Consider the following 14,067-nt stretch of genomic DNA (forward strand, 5'->3'; position numbering starts at 1 on the left):
GTGCTTTTTCTTTGCATTGTCTTGGGGTGTGTTGCCATTTATTTTGTTGTTGTTGCTGTGGTTTTGGTCTATATTTCTAATTCCATTTTTTTTCCGCCTAGCAATTTGAAATTTATACATCCTATTTCTTTTCTTTTGCTGGTTATCCTTGAATTTTTACCAGATGTAAATATGTAGTGAAATCTGGAGTTAATATTTTAATCCTGTTATGAGTGATACGAGCGCTTGGAAACACTTGAACTGCATCACCCAGTATGCCCTGTTTGCTCTCCACTTCTAGTTTTTCACTCCCCCCATATGAATTGATATTGTTGCTGGTATGATTTTATCCTACTGTGTTTGTTTTGTTTATATTGTTGCTCAGTGGTCCTTGTATCTTAGACCTTTTTTCAGAATAATGTCCTTCCTGAATTACACAATTTAGAAATTATTTTAGTAACTAGTAAATATTTCAGGCTCTGTGGGTGGAAAATGTAGTGAGTGTGTCTTTATCTAAAATTGCCTTTATTTTACCATCATTCTTAAAAGATGGTTTTATGGGTACACAGTTTTGAGATGGCTTCCAGAATTCTGAAAACAGTTCACTGTATCTGGTTTCATTCCTTGTTCTTGAGGAGGCTAGTGTAAATGAAATTTCATTCCTTTGCATACAGTCTGTCTTTTCACCCTTTTTGCTTTTAGAATCTTCTCATTGTGTCTTGATATTCTCTAGTTTTCTTACAGCATGTGTCCTAGGATGGCTTTCCTTTTAGTTGTCCCGCTGGGTACTTGTTTTTCTTCCTGGATCTTCGGATTCATTTCTTACATCAGTTGCAGAAAAAATTCCCAGTTACTAAATCTCTAAATTATTGCTTCTCCTTCTTCTCTTTTGTTCTTCTGAAATTTCTATTAGACAAATGTTAGACTTTCTCATTCTATCCTCTGTACTTCCCTTTTCCCTCATGTTTTTGATCTCAGCTTTCAACACACATTCCAGGTAATTTATTCAACTTTGTGACCCAGTGCACACATCCATAGTCTGCAGGTACATGTGACCATTTGTTTATACCTATTTAATAACATTTTTATTTCAGTAAGTGGAGTGTTTCCTTTTTGAAAGTTCTAATTTCATTCTCCATACCTGCCAAGTTATATTATACAGTTTTATGTCTTGTATTTATATCTTTGTGATTTTCCTTTTTTAAAATAATTATCCCATATTTCATATCATTTAATTCTAATATGTCAAGTCCTCAAGAGGTCTGTTTTTTTTTTCTCTTCCTACATAGTAATTTGTTTCCTACAAGGTGATTTTTATTCGAGTGTATATTTATTTACCCCATGAGAACTAATGATCAAATTAAGGGTGGTTTTCTTCACACAAAATTTCCATTTGCCTCTTTTGTGAACCCAGGGGGCCCTGTGGACCCGGGAGGGGAGACTTAATCTGAAGTCTAGTTTCTAAGCATTGTTTCAAGTTCATTGCTTCAGATTTAGCATTCCTTTGTTCTTTCCCAACATGCATACCCTCATCTTTAAAATAGTTTTGTTCCTCACACTCTATTTGGTGGTGTTATTTGCTGCCTAAATTTTTTTCCAGGCTTCAGTAAATATTTTCTGAGAATGTGTCATATCATAATAAGGAAGACTTCTTACCTGAATTATGAAGTGAGAGGATTGGAAATTCAGTGATAAATAGGCTTTTATAGGGACGCCTGGGTGACTCAATCGGTTGAACATCTGACTCTTGATTTCAGCTCCAGTCATGATCCCGGGGTCATGGGATTGAGCTCCAGGTCGCGCTGTATGCTGAGCGTGGAACCTGCTTAAGATTCTCTCTCTCTCTCTCTCTCTCTCTCTCTCTCTCTCTCTCTCTCTCTCTCTCTCTCTCCCCCCCCTTTCTCATTCTCCCTCAGCCCCCCTCCCCTACTCACTCTTCTCTCTCTATATAGATGCTTCTATATATATATAAAGAAAAGGAAAGAAAAGTTTTATAAGTATTGCCCTTTGAACTTGAAAGCTGGGGGAAATCACATCATGCCCCTGGACACCCACCATGTCTGTGTTGCTGCCAGCAGACACCAGTTTTTATCCTGCTGGGATGTGCATGTGTGACATGTACCTTCTCAGAGAAAGCCCCTCACTGTTGTTCTCATTGTAATGTTAACACTGAAGGTTTGTTCTGTGTTGAGCATCCATGCAAAATATAAACGTTTCCTGTTATAAAATGGGGAAGAAGGATACTCTTGTTTGGGCACTGGCAATATATTTTATTTGAAAGGACGGTCTTCTTAGTGTCCTTATAAACCACATTTGGCTTAGGGTTTAGTTTTATGCCAAAAGAGAAATCTGTTTCTTCCCATACGGGGTGGATAGTGACCCAAACACCTGTAAGCACAAATCTAAGAGCACACGTTGGAATTCAACTTCACTTACCCTGACCTATCCATTCATGAAGATTATTTCAGTGGATTTCTAGTGATGAAGAAGAAAATCTTGTTCTCTGTAGTGAATTAAAAACTATCTCCTAAACAATGTGAATACTCTCTTGTAGACTCTGCCTTCTCGTGCAAGATGCCTATGGCATGTTCAGTGAAGTGCACTGTGAGGGCACCGGCCTCGAAGACCAACAGTTGGAAGGGAAACCCTGCAGCCTGATGGGAATGAAGGTTCTGCAGAAGGCCACCAGAGGAAGGTGAGAACATCTGTAATAGCATCCAGTTTGCCGCAAGGACTGGTCCTTTAATTAGATAATAAACTGGGATCCTAGAGTTGAATAAAGCCCATAAAATACTTCCAGGGGGAAAAGTTATAATTAGCAATAAAAACAATTATGCAGGTTTAGTGATATCTAATTTTATTAAAAATTAAGAAAATAGGGGCGCCTGGGTGGCTCAGTCAGTTGAGCGTCTGGCTTCAGCTCAGGTCATGATCTCACAGTCCGTGGGTTCGAGCCCCGTGCCAGGCTCTGAGCTGACAGCTTCAGATTCTGTCTCCCTCTCTCTCAGACCCTCCCCTGCTCATGCTATCTCTCTCTGTCTCTCTTTCTCAACAATAAAATAAAACATTAAAAAAAGGTTTTTTTTAATTAAGAAAATACAAAATGTTATGTATTTGTGTTTTAATCCTAAAGATTTATTTTCTGTATGTCTTACTAATTAAAAACTAAAACAGCTTCAACATGAGTCTGTTTATGTAAATGAAAATATAATTTACTGTACAGGTAGTTTATAAGCTTTAACAAAACTCTTACGTTGTCACATCTTTTTGCTTTCCATAGTAAGAAAGGTTTGTCTCTGTTAAGTTCATGGTTCATCACCTTAAAATGTGGTTTTGGAGGGGCGCCTGGGTGGCTCAGTTGGTTAAACGTCCAGCTTCGGCTCAGATCATGATCTCACGGTTCGTGGGTTTGAGCCCCTCGTCCGGCTCTGTGCTGACAGCTGGCTCAGAGCCGGGAGCCTGTCTTCAGAGTCTGTGTCTCCCTCTCTCTCTGACCCTCCCCTGCTCACGCTGTCTCTCTCTGTCTCTCAAAAACAAATAAGACATTTAAAAAATATTTTAAATGTGGTTTTGGATAAGCAAGGTAGAATGGTACATAGATCTGGGCCAAACTGTGGCTATTCCATCTCTAGTAATCATCTGAAATCTATAGGGAAAAGAAGAACATTTTTAATCATACTATTCAATCATATAGAGAATTAGTATATAAAAGTAAATTTGGGATTTTCTCTATTTTATTATAATCTCTTTCCTTGAATTGTGTGTTATTTTGACTCTTTTGATGTTAATTTTTTATCTGATTATAGTAACATCTGAGCTTATACCAGTATCTGAGAGAGAGAAAAAACCTTTATCAGTATATGATGTTCTGATTTTAAAGCAGTTTTTGATAGTATCCTCCTCTGGTTTGCCTAATGAACATTTGAGCAGTGGTCATTCTAAATTGTGGGCTGTGGGGGCACCTGTGTGCCTCAGTTGGTTAAACGTCCAACTCTTGATTTTGGCTCAGGTCATCATCTCCCAATTGTGACATGAAGCCCCTTGTTGGGCTCTGTTCTCACCATGCAGAGCCTGCTTGGGATTCTCTCTGTCACCCTCTCTGCCCCTCCCTTACTCGTGTGTGCTTGCTCTCAAAATAGATAAATAACATTTTTTTTTAAAATAACTAAATTGTGAGCAGTCCGCATTCCCATGGGCCACAGCTCCGTGTGTCGTCTGGCTTTCAAATGTTACTGTGCAGGGGAGTGACAGCTCTGCCCAAGAGCTTGTTTTTCTAAAAGACATGCATCTCATAGAAAGATCCTCTGTGAGCCCAGGTTAGACGGACACAAGAACGTTTTATGGATCCATGAAGATTTATCTTACAACAAATGCTTCCTTTCGTTGACCAAAGGGCAGCTGTATTATAATGCAATTTCCATATGGGCGGGGGGCGGTGCCCATTTGGAAAGCAAATCTACGTGTGTGAAAAGTTGGATTGGGTCACATGGACCTTGTCTTTATTAAGGTTGAAGCTCATTTGAGTCCTAAGTTTGAGAACTGCAAGCACCTGGAAGATTGTAGTGACAGTGAATGGTACGGCTGCCTTGATGCCCGGACCTGACAGCGTTAGCGCTGTGGGGGCCGCGGGAGGTCGTCTTCCTTGACGTCACCTCTACCCACTGGGTCCCCGCCTGAGCACAGCGGGAGACAGGGGGCTCCCCATCACAGGCCACGCTCAGCCGCCAGGTTTCCTGGTACCATCGGCCGGACCGAGGCTGCTTGCGAGGCCGACGTGTCGCCGGAGGCTGTCGGGCACCTGGCTTCTCCCGTCGTTCTGCGGGTGACCGACTCTGGGGTTCCGGCCCTGGGCGCTGCCTGCCCTCTTACCACACCCTCTGCCGTGCGGCCAGGGTTTCAGAGGCTGCTTTGGGGGGCTTGCTGGGAGCCTCACCGCACCTGCAGCGTCCCCGTCGGAAAGGCTCTTCCTCGGGAAATACGCGGTGAATTGCACAGAATTCATTCACAGATTTTTGTACCCACCATTTTTAAGTTAATGACTGAATATTTGATTTTTTTTAGGTTGGGATAAATTTCTTACTTTTATTTTGACACGCAGCTATCCAAATAAATGTTTAGATTGTCTTTTGTTCTTTTAGAAGCTGTATTTCTTCAAAACAAGTTATTAGATCATTTAGCAATGCTGGATGTTATCACTGCCTATTGGTGATATCACGCATTGCCAGTCATCCATCTATGGCCCAGTCAACACAAATTGTCTCTTTTATTCTTCCCCAAATTACTATGTTTCCTAGCAACTCTCACAAACTCTAACAAAATATATTTCTCATAAACCTTAACAAAATATGTTTCTTTCCCCAAATTTAAGCTAACATGATTAATTATAATTATATAATTCCAGCATCAAATACAGAAAATAACTTTTTTGCCAGTTGGAAAATAGTTGTATGTTTGGACAAAGTCAGGAAGTCTTTGAGATCTTAGCTACCAGGTTTCATGTAATCCACACTTTAGTGAGGGGAAATCGCTGCTCCCCTGGAGGGCTGTGCAGCGGGCCGGTGGCCTCAGAGCTGTCCGGACAGCCGCGCCGCTGGGCCGGTATGGGGGACACTGCTCTGTCCCCCTGCATCGCCGGAAGGCTTGCAGAAAACACACAACTGTCATATGCTTCTTATTTCTCTGACATATTTGTGGGGGTATGTGCCCATACTGACTGCTTAAAGCCAAAAAAAAAAAAATCAGAAAAATAGACTGAATTTAAAGGGGGAAAAAACACCATTAAACAAAAACGCCACTTCGGAGGCATGTTCACTGAGCAGAATGTGGAGCTCCGCCTGTGCTCGCTTCCCTCCCGGAGGACTTCCGGCTCTTTCTCCTGGGGCTTTCTTCTCCTAAAACAGGTCCTCTGAGCTTTGTCTTCCCATGTGGCCTGTGCAGCAGCTTAGTAGGTCCAATAAACTGAAAAGTCACATGACCTTGATATCACAATTCTATGTATGAACTTCATCTTTTTTGTTGTTGATTATTACTTGTTTTTATTTTTATATGATAGGACAATACTGAAAGGGAAAATTCCTAAATTATATGTTAACCCTATAGATATGGAAAATATAGCTAGCTAAATTTTTTGTGGGGGAAGGAAGTTCTTTCATTTCAAAATCCTACTAGTATTTATGTCCCAACTTGTTAAAGCCCATTAAGCTCTCTGTGTCTAAAGTGACTAAGTTATCAGTGCTATTTGATTCAGATCTGTTGACTGGCCTTTAAGAGAAAATTTTATTGAAGAGTGCTTAGTCATCACTATTTACAGAAGACTCTACCTGAGTGCCCAGAATGACAAGCAGCTGGCATGATCTTAGACCTTGAATGGCATTCCATTGGACTGAATAGAAAGGCACAAGTATTGGAGCAGTTACTGTTTTAAGTGACTAGATCCTAACTGGCTGATCTCAGATTTCATGAAAGAAGTTAGTGAGAACACATCCTTTACACATCCTGACCGGCCAGAAAGAAAAATTCTCGTCAAATTGGTAAGATGTTATCTATGAGGACATACATATAGGATCAGGAGGGATGTTTGCAAATAGGAAATGAGAGGGTTTATTGAAGAGATAATTCGCTCATTTACTCCTTAGCTGTTTGGTGCCTCTTTGTGCTATGCCCCTGGCTGGTGACTGTAGCACTGAGCCTGTGCTGAACTTAGGATTTATCCTGAAGTAGAATATACTAAGGCATAAAGTCAGCTAGATAAAGCCTTAGGTCCTGTTATTAGGGATTCTGCATCGATCCAAGGGAAAATTAGGGCCTCTGTGAGATTTTGAGAGAAGAAAAGAAGAGGTAATAAACATGAAAGTGGAGTTAAGATTATCCTGCTGTTGCACCTGTCATGGATCTGAATGAGGGAGGGCTCGTGGTGGGACTGCAAGTGTAGAAACGTCTGTAGCCGTTGAGGGAAAGAGAACAAAGAACTCGTCAGGAACCAATCCTGAATTTCTGGTACCAGCAGGCATCTGTACGAGGAGTCTAAAATAGACCACTTCCTCCAAGAACGCATGGACCAGCAGGAGAGCCCGGGCTAACCCAACAGGCACTGATTGGTAGGTGCCTCGTACAGAACACTGCAGGCTAACAGCTGCCCCCTTTGCGGGGGGCTGGGAGGGCAGGTCAAGATCTAGGAACCCTGAAGACCACAGGACAGGCCTGGGGCTGAGGGCTAGACCGAGGAGGAGAGAAGACAGGCTCCGTTGTCTGAATACCCGTGTCCCTCCTTTGAGAGCCAGACCGAAGAGGAGAGCAGTGCTCTGTGGTCGGCTTTTGCGGTAGAGTACGGGGCGGGCACTGTGTGAGGGGGACAGTTCAGAACACGATCCAGTTAATAGTTGCTGTCTTAAGTTTTGTGTTTCATTTTGTTTTTTTGAGGGGGGTGCTCACGAGGGAGAGCATGAGCAGGGCGGGGTCACGGGGCAGAGAGAGGGTCCCGAGCGGGCTCCAAACTGCCTGTGCAGAGGCCCATGCGGGGCTTGATCCCATGAACCGCGAGATCATGACCTAAGCTGAAATGAGGAGTTGGACGCTTAAGGTTAACCAACTGAGCCACCCCGGCATCCCAATTAATAGTTATTGTTCAAAGCAACTTTTGTTTTCAAGGTAACAGATTAAGTACTGGTAAGTTTTATACCAGAAACCGTGCTTAGTCAGCATGCTCAAGTGCTAACCCCAGAGTCAGAATACAAAAGTCCTTGCAAGGCCCCGTGACGGTCCCCAGCCAGCTGCCCTTGTGCCTTCCCACCGCTCATGCACGCACCATGCCCTAAGCTCAGCGTGCTGTGCTTTGCTCCTGGCCTCTCCCTCGTGGGCCAGCCTTCAGGTGCTGCCTCATGGAGATTCCTGGCACCTGTTCCCAGCACGGCCTCCTCTGTCTCCTGAGCAGTCACGGCTGGGTCGCCTCCTCCAGCAAGGCGCCCAGTGGTCATCGTGATACTTCAGTGCCCGTGAGGTGTCCCTGCAGACCTGTGTCCCAGCTGAGAGAATACATACACTCTGATGCAAATAAGAGTGACATCAGAGGCATCCGTTTGAATCTGTCCATTTATTTAGTGATAATATGCAAACGTCAGCATTTACAGGAGGAGTCTTAGCCGGCTCTCCCAAGCTGGTCCGCAGCATGTGCCTGGCTCTGAGTCCCACCAAGACGTCGTCTGGGGCACTGTTACACTCCTCTGCATGGTGTAGACGTCGGCAGAAGTTGACTTCAGGTAAAGTGCCTGGTAGCTGGTATTTCACACTGGTCTGCCAGCTAGGCTCTGTCAGGGCAGGCGCTGTTTCTTGCTCATTTCCTGGCACGTGATAGGTTCAAAATATTTGTGAAATGGACATTAGTTGTTTGCTTGGGTTTATCTTAGAATTTTCCTAAACAAGATTCGGATACATATTTTTGTACATATAAGTGGTAATTATTGGAGCTCCATTTTAGCAGGAAAAATGCAGACCATTTGGTCCCAAGACTGGGCGCGCAGTACAGGTGAGGATCATGCTCTCTGTGAGCCCTGGACCCAGACCTCTGGTTTCCTCACGAAGTCAAAGGAGACCTGCATGGGTTGTGCTGCGAAAACACTGTGTCAAGGATGGGGGGAGTGTGAATGTCCATTACTTACTCTTTCACGGGAAAAAGTTTTCCATGTTTGGCCCTTTCATTCTCCTGTCCTGTCTGGTCCTCACAGGGTCAGTGAGGGAGAAGACTCTGGCCTCGCCCCCATCTTAGACGTGAGGATGGTTGGCCCAGAACCACACCGTGGGCCGGGCCCCGCTCCAGGGTGCTGGGACTTGGGGCCGCGGGCAGCAGGCTGTGCAGGCTCCCGTGGAGACCCTGGCCTTCGCCCCGCTGGGTGTGACGGAGAGTGTGCGCAAGTGCAGAGAAAGGGAATCATTGGGAATTAGTGATGCAAGTCAACTGGGTTGGGTTAGGTTCTTACTGAGGAACCATTTCAGAGGCTCCTCTCACAGGAAATGTGTGGTGGTCAGAGCTGTCTTTGGGTAAGAAGCTTCAGTAACCTCCTTCCTTTGATTTTCCCTCTTCAAAAAGGCCACCCCTTTAAAGAGCCACACTCTTCCCTTGAGGTTTGAGGTCCAGAATCTCTTTGTTAATTGCTGTGGTTGGAAACCCTCCTTTACAGGACATTATTAATCATTCTTCCATGACTTTGAAAAATAAAATTGCTCCTAGAGTTCACTTAAGTTTCTGAAAGGAGAACAAAGTATCAGTGGAAGAGAATGTACTTGACCAGTGATGCTCGAAAAAGCAAAAGAACGCTCCCCCTGGACAGACGCTGTGCTTAATCCAGGCCCTTCATCGGCTGGCAGGTGTGCTTATTGTCTTCTCTCTGCCAGTGTTTCTTAACATGGATATTTTAATTCAAAATTAAATGTTTCTAATTTCCTTTAAAGGGAGAGTATTTTTGGTCTCTACCTAACAACTGTACAGGGTAGCATGCAGGACAATAGGATAGGAAGTAGAAGTTCAAGTAAGCAAATCTCCTCAAGATGATACCCCCTTAAACTTGCCTTGGTTGTTAATATTGTGTATGTGTTGTGTCTTGTTCTGATGTATTTCTTTTTTTCCATTATTTCTTAGAGAATTTCGTGTATATCTGTGGGGCCTACATCCTCTCGTTTGGTCACCGAGTTGTTCTCTAATTTTGAGGGTCCCCAAATGGACATTCTGCATAGAGTGGAAAGAGGCTTCACTTGAACTTGGGACCCCTGGATTGTACTCCTGGCTGTGCTACCAGTACCGGGAGCCCTGGCCCCCGAAGCCTCTGAAAATGAGATGACTACACCCAACAACTTTCCAGCCTCTTTAAGTTTGAGATTATTGCTTTCCCTTTCAGGGTTAGGTCGGGAGGCTTTTATTTTGATCTTTGTACACAAAGATACTTTTTCCATTTGAACATCTTTTTCTTAAAAGAAATACTGAGCCTGTTGTTTAAACAATATTCTTACAGATTAATTTGCAAAGTTGCCATCTGCATGGTAGGTATGGAACGTACATCTTTGGCTGAACCTAATAAGCATAATGAACCTTGTAAAGTCTTCTACTAAAGTAAGGGTTCCAGTCATCTAGATTGCGATGTTCAGTGTAGAGTGCTTGGAAGGCCAAACAGGCTCTATAAAACCTTTCTCTGGAGTACAAACATTTCAGGAAGATGAAGTCTATCTTCCTAATGTTTGCTTTAATCACTTTATTTCTGAGCGTCTTTGTTACTGTGAACTGACAGTTATTTTTATTAGATTCTAACCAAAGATTAATAGAAATGATACCTTTTTATTTAGAGGAAAGATATTTTTTGAAACCTGAGGTTGCAATCCCAAATCACAGAAACCATGATTGGATTTATGGCCCTAAGACTTCCACTGTTGAATTGCTTCCTTATATATTTGGTTGTTTTGCTGTAATCACCTTAATTAATTCTGATACAAGGAGATCTTTATATACTTAATATCTTAATCTGGTTAAAATAGTTTTGGTACCATACATTGTGCATGAGAACAGTGAGAATAGTCAGGAAAAGCTGAAAAATTTAATCTTTCACTTATGAAGACCTACTTCCTCATTTTATTATAAGGAGGAGATGTGTGGAAATAAAGTAACCCACAGGGCGCCTGGGTGGCTCAGTCGGCTGAGTGTCCAACTCTTGATTACAGCTCAGGTCATGATCCCAGGGTCATGGGATCGAAACCTGTGTCAGGCTCTCTGATGAGCATGGAGCCTGCTTAAGATCCTCTCTCTCCCCCACCCTCTGCCCCTCTCCCCTGCTCACATGCTCTCTCTCTAAACAAACAAACAAACGTTTAGGGGCAGCTGCATGTCTCAGTGGGGTAAGTGTCTCATGATCTCAGGGTTCATGGGTTTGAGCCCCATGTTGTTGAGCCCCACGAACCCGCAGCCTACTTCAGATTCTGTGTCTCCCTCTCTCTCTGCCCCCTCCCCTGCTAACGCTCTGTGTCTGTCTCTCAAAATTGAATAAGCGTTAAAAATTTTTTTAAGTTTAAAAAGAAAGAAGGTAACTTGATAAATATCATGCACACAACCTTAGTTTATTTTTATCATCAGCTAAATAAGCATGACTACGCAGTGATTTAATTAAGAAAAATAAAAAATAAAAGCAGGAAGAGATTTATTGGCCCGGGCCAGGAGAGTATGGGACATAGGAGCAATACTAACATGCAAAAGCATACAGTTAAATGAAACTGAGATGCATGACGTATGAGGAGGAAGGATGAACAAGTGCGTGCTGGGTGTGTGGACAAACCTGGTGTCCCGGGGAGCAGTGAGCGTACAAAACAGTATGTATACTGTACACTGAGAGTTCAGAAAGGTTTGGTTGGAACCTATTTAAATAGTTTGGGACAAGAATGCTCCACGAGGATGCTGTGTCCTCCGCATTGCATCCCATTAGGAGGCGCACAGCGTCTAGTCAGTGACGGCAAGTCTGGGCCAGGGCGGAGCGGCCAGATTCCACTATCGCAAAGTCCTGTTTTCTTCACTCTGTGGGGTGAGACCCTAGCAGAAGAAACAAGTGCAAAGTCAGTGAAACAGAGGTGTGTGTGGTGTGTTTGAGAAATAGTAAAGAGAAAGATTTATTGTAGTGAAACCCTTGGTTTAAGCGAGTATCTGAATATCATTTACCTACTGACAATTCTTTTTTTTTAATTGTTTTTTATTTATTTTTGAGAGACAGAGAGAGAGAGTGGGAGCAGGGGAGGGTCAGAGAGAGGGGGAAACACAGAATCTGAAGCAGGCTCCAGGCTCCGAGCTAGTTGTCAGCACGGAGCCCGACGCGGGGCTCGAACCCACTGACCGTGAGAGCCTGACCTGAGCCGAAGCCGGCCGCTTAACCAACTGAGCCACCCAGGCGCCCCATTGATAATTCTTTTACAACAAAAGTATATCAGAATCAATAACAGTTACTTGTCTAATGATTGAAATCATTTAATTAGAATTAATAAATAAGTAGCAAACAACTCTTGATATTGGACCCAGATCCTCTTGAAGCCCTTAGGCCATTTCTTTTGTAGACAGCGTCTTTGTGCTCTTGCCTCTGTGGGCCCACATCTGTCCCGTCTTCAGAAGACTGCCCTCAGCCACAGACACCACTTCGCCTGCGTGTGCAAGCAGCTGGAAGGATCTGAGACTTTGGGCGCCCCTTAGTTTAGTTTAGGTAACTGTTAGCCGATGAGTATTTATGAAAACCCAGTTCCTGTTCACGTTGGGACAAAATCTGAGCTATAACTCACACTCCAAAGCTCTTCTGTACCACCCGGCTAAGGCTAGAACTTCATGAGAAAGAAACAACCTAGATATCATCCCCAAAACACTACCCCGTGCAAACACAGAAGTTTAATCAGAAGCCTGGGTAATATTCCCCTGTATGTGTGTGTGTGTGTCTTCCTTATATGTTCATCTGTTGGTGGACACTTAGGTTGCTTGGATATCTTGCTTAGCGTCATTAATGCTGTAATAAACATAGGGATGCATATGTATTTTTTAATTAGTGTTTATGTTTTCTTTAGGTAAATACCCAGTAGTGGAATTATTAGTTCACATGGTATTTCTATTTTTAATTTTTGCAGAATCTCTACTTTGTCTTCCACAGTGGCTGCATCAGTTTACATTCCATCAGTGGTGCACAACGATTTCTTTCTAACCACACACTCGCCAACACGTGTTGTCTTGTGTGGTTGTTGTTTGCGACGCTCATAGCACTTTTATTTGTAATAACCAACAAATTGAAACAACAAGAATATTCCACAGGCGGATGGATAAGTCAATTGTGGTATATCCATAGAAAGGAATACTGCTTGGCAATAAAAGGAAATGAACTACTGATTGCACGGCAGTATTGATGAATCTTTTGTTTATATATAGTTTACTGTCAACTTGGTTGCCATATAACGCCCAGTGCTCTTCGCCACAAGCGCCCTCCTCCATGCCCGTCACCCCCCTGCCCCTTTTCTTTTTTATGTTAGCCATTCTGACAGATGTGCTATCTGATTGTAGTTCTGATTTGCATTTCCTTGATGATTTGTGATGTTGAGCATTTTTGCATGTGTTTGTTGGCCACCTGGATGCCTTCTTGGGAAAAATGTCTTTTCGGGTCTTCTGTCCACTTTTTACGTGGACTGTTTGGATTTTTTGGTGTTGAGTTGTATAACTTCTTTTGATATTTTTGGATCTTAGCCCCTTATTGGACATGTCATTTGCAGATATCTTCTCCCATTCCACGTGCTGCCTTTTGTCTTGTGCACAGTCCCTTCGCTGTGCAGAAGCTTTCTGTTTTGATGTGGCCCCACAGTTTTTCATTTTGTTTCCCTTGCCTCAGGCGACATATGGCCAATGGCAGAGAAGTTACTGCCTGTTTCTCGTCTAGCATTTTGATGGTTTCAAATCTTACATGTAGATCTTTAATCCATTTTGAGTTTATTTTTGTGTATGATGCTAGAAAGTGGTACAGTTTTATTCTTTTGAATGTCGCTGTTCAGCCCCATTTATTGAAGAGAATGTCTTTTCCCCATTGTATAGTCTTGCTTCCTTGGTCCTAGATTAACTGAGCATGTAAGCATGGGTTTGTTTCTAGGCTGTCTGTTTCCCTGTTCCATGTATGTGTTTCTGTGCTAGTACTACGCTGTTTTGACTGCCAGCTTTGTAGTGTATCTTAAAATCTGGGACTGTGATATCTCTGGCTTTGCTCTTCTTTCTCAAGATTGCTTAAAGGGTGAGATCTTTTCATTCATGACAACATGGATGGACCTATTATACTAAGTGAAATGAGTCAGACACAGAAAGACAAATACCGTATGATTTTACTCATTTGTGGAATCTAAAAATCAAAACAAATGAATGAACAAACTGACAGAAAGCAGAATCAGTCCTATAAAATACAAAGACCAAACTGATGGTTGCCGGAGGGAAAACAGGCGGGGAGGTGGGTAAAATTGGTAAACACGAGTGGAGGTACCGGCTTCCAGTTATATAGCGAATAAGTCATGGGAATAAAGGCACAGCACTGGCAGTGCACTAGGCAGTGATAC

General features: G+C 43.0%; 1 protein-coding gene across 1 annotated transcript in view; it reads left to right on the forward strand.

The window, feature by feature from the left end:
• The window catches only part of SPIDR (scaffold protein involved in DNA repair), a gene marked incomplete at its 5' end in the record, with an annotated part of 427,634 nt that overhangs the window by 361,764 nt on the left and 51,803 nt on the right, over positions 1–14,067 (forward strand). The window contains one exon of the mRNA XM_029923996.1: positions 2,534–2,674. Within this exon, the coding sequence (XP_029779856.1) occupies positions 2,534–2,674 (141 nt within the window). The remainder of the gene's footprint in view (positions 1–2,533; positions 2,675–14,067) is intronic.

This window comes from Suricata suricatta, chromosome 15, assembly GCF_006229205.1.
Source record: "Suricata suricatta isolate VVHF042 chromosome 15, meerkat_22Aug2017_6uvM2_HiC, whole genome shotgun sequence".
In the NCBI taxonomy this organism is placed as follows: Eukaryota; Metazoa; Chordata; class Mammalia; order Carnivora; family Herpestidae; genus Suricata; species Suricata suricatta.